The 12190-nt window shown below is 41.6% G+C and overlaps 1 protein-coding gene across 1 annotated transcript in view; it reads right to left on the minus strand.

Annotated features, from left to right (window-relative positions):
• LOC309564013 (neuronal acetylcholine receptor subunit alpha-7-like) overlaps positions 1 to 12190 on the minus strand; it is a 324105-nt gene that overhangs the window by 132101 nt on the left and 179814 nt on the right. The window contains exon 8 of the mRNA XM_082268638.1: positions 1257 to 1343. Within this exon, the coding sequence (XP_082124764.1) occupies positions 1257 to 1343 (87 nt within the window). The remainder of the gene's footprint in view (positions 1 to 1256; positions 1344 to 12190) is intronic.

Here is a 12190-nt window from a genome sequence, read left to right on the forward strand (position 1 = left end):
CTTCAATACAGGGCACTTTCACCCCCTTCCTGCCCAGGCCAATTTTCAGCTTCATCGCTGTCGCACTTTGAATGAAAATTGCGCGGTCATGCTGCACTGTACCCAAATTAATTTTTTATCATTTTCTTCACACAAATAGAGCTTTTTTTTATGTTATTTAATCATTGCTGGCTTTTTTATTTTTTGCTACAAAAACTAAAAAAGACCAAAAATTTTGAAAAAAGTTTTATTTAGTTTCTGTCAGAAAGTTTTGTAAATAAGTCATTTTTCTTCTTCACTGGTGTGCGCTGATGAGGCTGCACTGATAGGAACTGATAAGCTGCACTGATGGGCACCGATGAGGTGGCACTGAAGGGCACTGATGGGGAGGCACTAATATGCAGCACAGATGGGCACTAATAGGTGGCACTGATGGACACTAATAGAGGGCACTTATGACCAATGATAGGTGACACTGATGGGCTGCACTGATGGGAACTGATGGGTGGCACTGATGGGCAGGCACTGATGGGCATTGAAAGGCAGCAGTGATTGGCATGACTGATGGGCACAGATTGGCCTCACTGATGGGCACAGACTGGTGTCACTGATGGGCACAGACTGGTGTAGCTAATGGGCACATACTGGTGTCACTGATGGGCATAGAGTGGCATCACTGATGGACACTGCTGGGGCTGCTGCATTGTAATCAGGGCACTGATGATCTACAAGTCTTTCCTGTGAGAAAATGCCACGGATTGTCTCTCCTCACCACACATTCTGTCAGTGTGAGGCGAAGGGAGCCAATAAATGGCACTTCCTTGTTTACATGTGATCAGCTGTGATTGGACACAGCCGATCACATGGGCAAAGAGCTGTGGCACATGATCGCGCATAAACTTGGCACCGTCATATGACGTCGTCCCAGTATAAGAGCCGCACCGCTCCGCCGTCATTTTATTATACTGCGAGCGGGAAGTGGTTAACTGCAGAGAAGAATCAGGTCTCCTGGCTGGCTGTGCTGTTTGCCATAGCTGTGTAAACCTCTAGAATGAATTGACAAAAATTCAAAACCATTGGCGGGTAAAATAGTTTTCGTATTTATATATCTCATCAGTCTATTTAGTTGTTTGCATACAGTTCAGCCTAAAATAGTATTTGCTAAGTACAGAAAAGTCTAAGAAAATCTGCTTATGATCTTTATCTATTATACAATGATTTATTTTTTGGGTATGAAATGTTGCAAGCCAAGTACACAAAGATAAAGCCAGTCTTACCAATTAGCGGTACCGAATCTGATGTTGCAGGCATAATTTCTGCCACAAGCAGCATAAAGACTGTCAGTGACAACAGAACGGTGATGCCTAAGTAATTAGAGAAAAACAATATGTAATACTCATTTCAGCTACAGATACAATGTCACTGAAAAAAGAAATATAATGAAAGACAGCATTTTAAAGTACATGTGCATGTGTAGTATTTACCATTATGGGTTCCATTGATACCTATCATTGCTCTTTTGCAGGGCTACAACCACCACTAGAATCTTCTGCATCTGACACTTATGTTCTTATTTTCTAAAGGAAAATAGGCTGTTCACTTTGCAAGTTAAGTTGTACCTTGCAACAGAAATTGCATTTTGCATGGGAAATGCAATATGGTAAAATGTTAATTTGCGATGAGTACACAATAACATGCAAGAAACATTTTCAAAAGGTTTTTTTTCTGTTTGTTTTTTTTTGCACATGAATAGATAATGGAAGTCAGTGGAGCTTCACCTCATTCACTAAGCTCTGGGGAAAAGTCTTATGTCAAGTGCACAAGTGCAATTTACCTTGCAAAGTGAACAGTCTTTATTAAATCAACCCAAGAATGTTGTTTAGAGCTAGATAGAAACTATAGATTTTTATGCACAAAGCTGTTTGATAATTTCAGCACTTTCCTATATATAGAGAACTGCACAGTGATCATTTCACACAGTGGGGAAGATTTACTAAAACTGGAGTGTGCAAAAGCTGGTGCATTTCTGCATAGAAACCAATCAGCTTCCACGTTTTAGTGTCAAAACGTAATTGATTAAGCTGAAGTTAAAAGCTGATTGGGTATTATGCAGGGGCTGCACCAGATTTGGTAGGCACCTGTTTTAGTAAATCTGCCCCCAAATGCCTCCATATACAAATTCCTAGCACTCAGTTTAGTTGTTTTTACAAATTTTTCTTAAAAAGTAATATTTTGCATAGTATTACAGCTTACTGGTCAGTTTTAACATGTATACTACATGCTTTGTCCTACATATGTCCTTCATTTTTATTAAAAAAGATGTTTAAAACAATACCGTATTGCACAGTGAAAAGTGAAAACAGAACATTTATCAAAGAAAACTCCATCACAATTTGAAAGAGTTTTAGTATTCTTTTAGCTTCATGATTTGTAACTGTGAAAAGCACTTTTGTGTAATGTGCATTGCATACTACTTTTCATGTACAATGGAATATAAAAATACTGTTAGTGCCGGTTCACACATTTGCAATGTCAGACATCGCATGGGATTCGCAGCACACTGCTCTGCAAATCACATGCGATGTCTGCATGGCTGAATTTGCATCGCATTCGGACCAAAGTCGCACAGGACCCATTTTTTGGTCCGCACCAGAATCGCATGGTTGTTCACACCTATGCGATCTGATTCCTATCCGAACTAACAGTACGCACTGCGATATGTGAATAGTGTTGAGCGAACACGGACTGTATTATTCGTGTTCGTACCGAATAATTGGATTTTTTGTACCCGAACACGGACACGGACACTTTACTGTATGTTCGGGTAAAAATCCGTGTTCGGTCGTTTTATTTCCGGGTTTTGCATGCTTTGGCGCTCTTTTCATGGCGGGCTTTCAACAGCCAATCAACAATCGTTTAACTGGTGTGCCTTAAGCCATCCCAGCCATGCCTGCAAATGTCTTAGTAGCTGTGATTGGCCGTCTGAAGCATGTGACCAAGTCTTTATAAGTTCGAGGCAGCCGCAGCGGCGTCATTATGCTGCTTATATCAGGGACAGAGCACACATCAACGTGCTGGCTGCTGATTAGGGAAAGATAGGCAGGAAAAAACCATTTGTGTCCGGATAGAATTGAGGGACAGGTCGGAGTGTTTAGGCAGGGCGAGTTGTAGGCATTTTAGGGATAGAGTCTGCTGAATTATAGGGTCAGTGTCTTCTACAAACTACAATCGATATTGCTGTGTGGGGGGTGGGGTGAATCTGCACTCAATCCTGATCTACGATCTCTTCTCAATCCTGTTAGGGACAGAGTCTGCTGAATTTTAGGGAAACTGTGTTCTACAAACTACAATCGATATTGCTGTGTGGTGTGGGATTGGAGATAGGCAGGTGTCAGTGATCCACATCCATTTTTCTGTGTGTGAGCTGCAGTGAACACAATCTTTTTGGGCTGCAGTGAACACAATCTTTTTGGGCTGCAGTGAACACAATCTTTTTGGGCTGCAGTGAACACAATCTTTTTGGGCTGCAGTGAACACAATCTTTTTGGGGTGCAGTGAACAAAATCTTTTTGGGGTGCAGTGAACACAATCCTTTTTGGTGTGCAGTGAACACAATCTTTGTGGGGTGCAGTGAACAAAATCCTTTGTGGGGTGCAGTGAACACAATCTTTTTGGGGTGCAGTGAACAAAATCCTTTTTGGGGTGCAGTGAACAACATCCTTTTTGGGGTGCAGTGAACACAATCTTTTTGGGGTGCAGTGAACAAAATCCTTTGTGGGGTGCAGTGAACACAATCTTTTTGGGGTGCAGTGAACACAATCTTTTTGGGGTGGAGTGAACAACATCCTTTTTGGGGTGCAGTGAACAAAATCCTTTTTGGGGTGCAGTGAACAAAATCATTTTTGGGGTGCAGTGAACACAATCTTTTTGGGGTGCAGTGAACACAATCTTTGTGGGGTGCAGTGAACACAATCTTTTTGGGGTGGAGTGAACAACATCCTTTTTGGGGTGCAGTGAACAACATCCTTTTTGGGGTGCAGTGAACACAATCTTTTTGGGGTGCAGTGAACACAATCTTTGTGGGGTACAGTGAACAGAATCTTTGTGGGGTGCAGTGAACACAATCTTTGGGGGGTACAGTGAACACAATCTTTTTGGGGTGCAGTGAACACAATCTTTGTGGGGTGCAGTGAACACAATCTTTTTGGGGTGGAGTGAACAAAATCATTTTTGGGGTGCAGTGAACAACATCCTTTTTGGGGTGCAGTGATCAAAATCCTTTTTGGGGTGCAGTGAACACAATCTTTTTGGGGTGCAGTGAACAAAATCCTTTGTGGGGTGCAGTGAACAGAATCTTTGTGGGGTGCAGTGAACACAATCTTTGGGGGGGTACAGTGAACACAATCTTTTTGGGGTGCAGTGAACACAATCTTTGTGGGGTACAGTGAACAGAATCTTTGTGGGGTGCAGTGAACACAATCTTTGGGGGGTACAGTGAACACAATCTTTTTGGGGTGCAGTGAACACAATCTTTGGGGGGTACAGTGAACACAATCTTTTTGGGGTGCAGTGAACACAATCTTTGTGGGGTGCAGTGAACACAATCTTTGGGGGGGTACAGTGAACACAATCTTTTTGGGGTGCAGTGAACAACATCCTTTTAGGGTGCAGTGAACACAATCTTTGTGGGGTGCAGTGAACAACATCCTTTTAGGGTGCAGTGAACACAATCTTTGTGGGGTACAGTGAACAGAATCTTTGTGGGGTGCAGTGAACACAATCTTTGGGGGGTACAGTGAACACAATCTTTGTGAGGTGCAGTGAACACAATCTTTGTGGGGTGCAGTGAACACAATCATTGTGGGGTGCAGTGAACTCAATCTTTGTGGGGTACAGTGAACACAATCTCATACTTCTGAAGATTTGAGGGTGCTGCCTGTTCCATACTCCCCCTACTCCTCATCTAGCCTTTTAGGGGTACAAACAATAGTAATTGGGGCCTAGTGTGGTTGTGTACGTGTGATATACATACACTTTTTTTGGATCATATTTTCTATTCCGCTATTTAATCAAAAACCTTTGGGGATCAGTTAAATTGGGGGATAGTCTGTGTTGGTACGTGTGAGAGAGATCCACCTTTCCAAGTTGTTGGGGTTCATCTCATACTTCTGAAGGTTTGAGGGTGCTGCCTGTTCCATACTCCCCCTACTCCTAGCCTTTTAGGGGTACAAACAATAGTAATTGGGGCCTAGTGTGGTTGTGTACGTGTGATATACATACACTTTTTTTGGATCATATTTTCTATTCCGCTATTTAATCAAAAACCTTTGGGGATCAGTTAAATTGGGGGATAGTCTGTGTTGGTACGTGTGAGAGAGATCCACCTTTCCAAGTTGTTGGGGTTCATCTCATACTTCTGAAGGTTTGAGGGTGCTGCCTGTTCCACACCCCCCCTACTCCTCATCTAGCCTTTTAGGGGTACAAACAATAGTAATTGGGGCCTAGTGTGGTTGTGTACGTGTGATATACATACACTTTTTTTGGATCATATTTTCTATTCCGCTATTTAATCAAAAACCTTTGGGGATCAGTTAAATTGGGGGATAGTCTGTGTTGGTACGTGTGAGAGGGATCCACCTTTCCAAGTTGTTGGGGTTCATCTCATACTTCTGAAGGTTTGAGGGTGCTGCCTGTTCCATACCCCCCCTACTCCTCATCTAGCCTTTTAGGGGTACAAACAATAGTAATTGGGGCCTAGTGTGGTTGTGTACGTGTGATATACATACACTTTTTTTGGATCATATTTTCTATTCCGCTATTTAATCAAAAACCTTTGGGGATCAGTTAAATTGGGGGATAGTCTGTGTTGGTACGTGTGAGAGAGATCCACCTTTCCAAGTTTTTGGGGTTCATCTCATACTTCTGAAGATTTGAGGGTGCTGCATGTTCCATACTCCTCTTCCTCATCCTCCCTTTAGGGTAGGAAAAAATTTAATCGGGCCTAGTCTGTGTTTGTACGTGTGAGATACACAGTTTTTTATCCTATTCCGCTATTCAATACACACCCTTTTGGTGTAAAAAACATTAAATTGCGGCATAGTTTGCATATTTGACATTTGCATATATTGTGCCTTGTTGCGCTGTTTTGGGTACTCCACCAACATGGCCAGTGGCAATGACGCCATTCTCAGCTTAACTATCCCACTTCTATGCCTCCTTGAAAAAACAATTTGGGCGATGATGGAAGAGGATGTGGCACAGGATGAGGAGGAGGAGGAGGAGGATGAAGAGGTAACATTTCAAAGGCTTTCAGGGCAGTCATTCGCAAGGGGCTCCGAGGGTGGGTTCCTGCACACACAAACGCCAGGGACACAATTGTCCAGCAGGGGCACAGTTCTGGAGGATGAGGAGGATGAGGAGGAGGAGGAGCTGGAGGAGGAGATGGAACCATGTTCACAGCAGGGTGGCACCCAGGCCAGCTCATGGCCATCACTGGTGCGTGGCTGGGGGGATACAGAGGACACGGACGATACACCTCCCACAGAGGACAGCCTTTCGTCGCCTCTGGGCAGCCTGGCACACATGAGCGATTACATGCTGCAGTGTCTCCACAACGACCGCCGAGTTGCCCACATTCTAACTTGTGCTGATTACTGGGTGGCCACGCTGCTGGATCCCCGTTACAAGGACAACGTACCGTCCTTAATTCACTCACTGGAGCGCGATCGCAAGATGCGCGAGTACAAGCGCACGCTGGTAGACGCCATGCTGCTGGCATTCCCATCTGACAGCGGGGCCACAGTGGAAGCACAAGGCAGAGGAGGAGGAGGTCGCCAACGCAACCAGGGCACCGCCAGCACCTCAGAAGGCAGGGTTAGCATGGCCGAAATGTGGAAAAGCTTTGTCAGCACGCCACAACAAACAGCAGCACCAGCAGCTCAGATGGAACGTCTTAGCAGGAGGCAGCATTTTACCAACATGGTGGAGCAGTATGTGTGCACACGCCTACATGTAGTGAATGACGGGTCTGCCCCCTTCAACTTCTGGGTCTCCAAATTGGGCACATGGCCTGAGCTTGCCCTTTACGCCTTGGAGGTGCTGGCGTGCCCTGCAGCCAGTGTATTATCTGAACGGGTATTTAGCACGGCTGGGGGCGTTATAACAGACAAGCGCAGCCGCCTGTCCAGAGACAATGTGGACAAGCTCACGTTCATTAAAATGAACCAGGCATGGATCCCACGGGACTTTTCCGTACCTTATGCAGAATAGCAATGGATACCGACCTTACCCACCCATTGTTCCATTTTTGCTCTTTCTCACTCTTTTGGGGTGTACCCTCATTTAAAATTTTTGAAAAGAAGCAGTGTTGGCTACCTCGTCCTCCTCCTCAGGGCCAGATTAATGTAGGGGCTATTGGAGCTGCAGCTCCAGGCCCCTACCTTTTATATAGGCCCCGGGTTGGCCATATTCACTGTTACCGCTCTTCTGTCACTTGTAAACACAGAAGTCTGGCTTCTATGCTCGCTTCCCCAGGCAGCACCCTCAGAACCTCCCCACACAGCGTGAAGGCCGGACAAGGAGGGACAGTTGGCGATGCATGGATGTGTTTATGGGCTTCAGAGACAGCATCCCATGTTGAATTAGGCATGCATGGCTGCACCCTTCCTCCTCTGGGTGCATGGCAAGGCACGGCCCTTAAGGCCCTTCAAAATCCTCAGCACCAAGCCCATGATGCTGTTAATCCGGCCCTGGTCCTCCTCCACCGCCGCTTCCACCTACACCGCCCATAGGTGTGCGCAGCCTATTGCATTAAGGTGTGCACCCCAAAGTTGAAATACACATGCATGTGTTTGCCAGCAGGGAGAGTAATGTATCGGGGCCATGTACCTGTAGGCAAGGAGAAATAGAGCAGAGCAGGTCCCAGGGAGATCTTTCCCATCTCCTCACTGGCAATGCTATGTGCCCTAGGTGATTAGGGTGTGCCCAGGCACACCCAGCACACCCTGTGCGCACGCCTATGTCACCGCCACATCCACCACCACCTCAACCTCCCTCCTACTCCATATGGGCCTCGTCCTTCAGAGATGAAGAAGAACATTGTTTTATTTTTCTGTTTTTTTTTGTTGTTTTAAGTTATTTCCCTATCCACATTTGTTTGCAGAGCACTTGCCATGCTCTTAATTACGTTTTGCTGCCATTTGCAGCACTCTAGCCCTTTCCTTTGGTGTTTTAGAGCCATTTTAGTGCCTTAAAGTTCGGGTCCCCATTGACTTCAATGGGGTTCGGTGTCCGGGAAAAGTTCGGTAAAAGTCCGGGACACGGACCCGGACTTTTTTTTAAAGTTCGGCCGAACCCGTCGAACACGGACATCTAGGTGTCCGCTCAACCCTATATGTGAACTAATCTTGGGGGGTTGTTAACTTTGTATTGACACTCCCAGCAGTTTGCATATGGCAGTGTGAACTGCCTGCGAGTCGGGTGTGATGCAGGAACCTGCAGTGGATTAACAGGGTTCCCGCAACGCACCAATGTGAACCGGCATTTACCAACAGTTTGTATTAGAGTTAGTGATTTTATTTTTCAGATCAAACTCCTACCTTCTAACAGTGCCAGTTTTTGTGTGATTGCCATGTTTTTTTAGGTCTTGCAAGGATCTGTCTTTGTTGTTGGTGTAATATGTCCAACTATAGTCAAACTGAGACATGTTTTTGAGTTAGGTGTAAGGGATTGGATGGAGTGAAATCTGCCCTGTGTTTTTTTATATTTTTTTTGCGGTTATGAGCATGATCACTTCATACTACATGGCTGTTGGAAATTAGAAAACTGTTACCAGTGATGCTTCATCTAAGCTTGTACCTTGCTGTATTTTAAGAAGTGGATTTCAGGTTATTTTCTTAAATGTATGGATGCATTCTTGATCATTTATTTACAACTGTACAAACTTTTTACATGATGCCTTTTAATTAAATTTGAATTGCTGCACCACTACTCTCTACCTATGATACAATACAAAGAACATTAAAATTTTGTAAATTGTTATTTAGCAAATTAGTCAAACCTATAATATTGTACCTAGATGCTGTTGCAATATTAAACAAACAATATTAGAAACAAATATCTATAAAATCAAAATGTGGTGCTATCCTTTTGATTGTTGAGCAACAGGAAAAAACAAAAGATGACCACTAAACTTCTCAAAAATAACATAAACAATTAATTCCTGTGACATACTATTCATTGTTTATGTTATTTGTGAGACGTTTAGTGGTATTTTCTTTTTTCCTGTTGCTCACTTATCAAAAGGTATAGAAATCTGAAGTGGCACTATGCTTCAAAATTAAAATAATAATAAAACTACATAAAGAATTCCATTCATCTTGATATTTCTCCAGTCTCTGATCTCAGACAACCTGCTATATTTTTGTTTTTGTTCAAGTCATATTGTGCATGGCACATAAGGTGTACTTATTCCAGTAATTGGTTACAAGAAACGCAATTGAAGTTTATATATGTATCTGTTATTAAGACTAGACTAATTCCTCATCTTTGGAAAAGGGGGGGGGGAATAGATTGGGACTTTAAATGAGGATATGACAAGGTAGGGTCATATTTCCCCATCCCGAGGGTAAATTAAATTAAAAACAAGGGGAAATTAGGACTTTAAATGAAAGTTTAATTTAAAGTCCCAATTTCCCCTTGTTTTTAATTGAATTCCTCATCTTTGTTATTAACATACTTTTATTACATTGTAACACGTTGTTTTTTTTTTATTCAATATTTTCACAATAAACTTTTATTGAGGAAAAAAAAAAAATAATTCCAAACAGTAATGTGGAAAGTGCGGTCCCCCAAGGTTCTGTCCTGGGACCAATCCTTTTTAATTTATTCATGAATGATCTAGAGGAGGGGATATCCAGCTCAATCTCGATATTTGCAGACGATTCTAAGCTAAGCAGGCCAATATCTTTGTCAGGAGTATTGGGGGGATTAAATAAAAGAAAAAGGGTAATTTAAAAAGCTATGTGTATTCATCCCTATATAGAGATCTTGAACAGTACAGCATCCATTTTGTTAGGAGTTCATGGAAAGTTCATGTTCTTTTATGTAGTGCCTTACAGAGAGTCTTGAAATTTTCAACAGATATCTTTGTATTTCTTTTAAATCGTAAATAAGTGGTACATGGACATCTCATCAGATAAGGGTCATTTTAGCCAGACACCAACAGTCACTGATGGCCAGTCTCGCTTGTATTCTTATCTGTATTTTTCAATGAACAATAGGTTCATTTAAACTATATACGTTTTAAAGATACATTATATCGTATGTAAGAAAATATTAACAATAATTATGTCATTATATTGTAAGGCATATATATTTATTAGAAATGCTCTGTATAGCACATTTTGCTTTTATATTTTTACACATAATGATCTTACTAAGACAAAGCTAAATACTAATTCTACTTAAATTACCTCATCTTAGAAACGTTTGTGTTTAAGCTTTTATGGCCATATAAATCCTCCAATCCTAGCCTAAGAGTCTGAAGTGTATGACAGAATTCAAATAATTAATTATTTTTGCCTAGCCAGAGGTCAAAGGTTATCAGTTAATAGTGGTCTTATTGTATGTTTTATACTGAATCGAATAAGCAATACAATACTACCCCCTTTGGACACTATTACTAAATGCAGTCTTGGGGTAACTCAGTATTTTCCAATAAATATATATATTATATTAATAATATCTTCTTAATAAATGGCTTTACCAGAACCAATCCCCGCCAAGGTACATGATGGAGATATTAGATGGACATCTATGTATGTACTAAGAGTATGGACAAGTTTTTATGTTGTGTTTATGATTATTCTTCAATATAAAGAAATTATCATGTAATTTTAATATTCAAAATACTGGATAATTAAAGAGGCGTGACTATGACCTCACCAGTTAATGGATAAAATGTCCCAACCAATGGGGATAATGTTCCTCCTTCTGGGTTTAACTTATGGTAATTTTACAGGTCCTTTGTTCAATACTATATAAAAAGGAGAACCCAGATGAGAGACACATTACATTACTGACAACACTCATTACACCTACAACACACACGCTACTCACATCCATCTATATACTCATCTATACATACTCCATCTTACTCCATCATTTATCTAAAACTTTGAAGGATGCCAAATGAAACTCCTCCCTAACCAGCCACCATTTTGGGAAGGCAGCCATCTTAAGGACTCTGGTAACGACCATTTAAGCTAGCAGCCATCTTAAGTGTGGTAAATATACCTTGCTGTTTATTTGATATTATTCAACAATTGTCTATTTCTTTCCTTATATGTTTTATATTGCATATTTAAGGGTAAAAGATTACAATTCCAGCCGTATAAACCATGGTAGATTTTTTTCTAAAAAGCTGATTTTTGTTTTTATACATTTTTATTAATATGAGATTTAGTGCATTATTTGCAATTTAGTCTTCCGTGTTGCATAGCTTATTCTCACTCCATCTGCAGTGGAGTGACTGTCAGCTGCGCAATTCGCAGGCAATTGTGGTCTGATTATATAGAAAACCTACCTATGGTTTATGCTATACCTGGAGAAAAGGTAATCTTGTTTTATTTTTACTTTCATCATTTAGCTACATATAACATTGCATTTATTGTTTGAAGTTTGTATTTTATGTAAGGTTATCTTTTTGTGTCATTTCCAGTGTGATCATTTATTGTGAATACATGTCTTGTGAATAAATATTTTTATATATATTCCTTACTGTAGACTGTTTTCACTAAGATTGGTATATGCTTTTAAAAAGAAATTAATCGATTAAAAATAATTTGTTACATTTTGATTTGTGGAAATAATTTGAGATTCTCCTACCTCACAGATCTTTGCTTATTGACATAAATAGACACTGTTATATTCAGAGCAGTATAAATATTCTGACATCTTCTATGCAGGACGTGGTAACTAGAGGTGTACCGAACTGTTCGCCGGCGGACAGTTCCCGGCGAACTTAGCATGTTCGCGTTCGCCGCTGCGGGCGAACATATGCGATGTTCGGTCCGCCCCCTATAATACATCATTGAGGCAAACTTTGACCCTGAACTTCACAGTCAGCAGGCACATTTCCAGCCAATCAGCATACCTCCCTCCCACACCCTCCCACCTCCTATAAATAAGCAAGGGCAGCATCCATCTTAGA

Source organism: Pelophylax lessonae (genome assembly GCF_965119305.1).
Source record: "Pelophylax lessonae genome assembly, chromosome: 1".
NCBI lineage: Eukaryota > Metazoa > Chordata > Amphibia > Anura > Ranidae > Pelophylax > Pelophylax lessonae.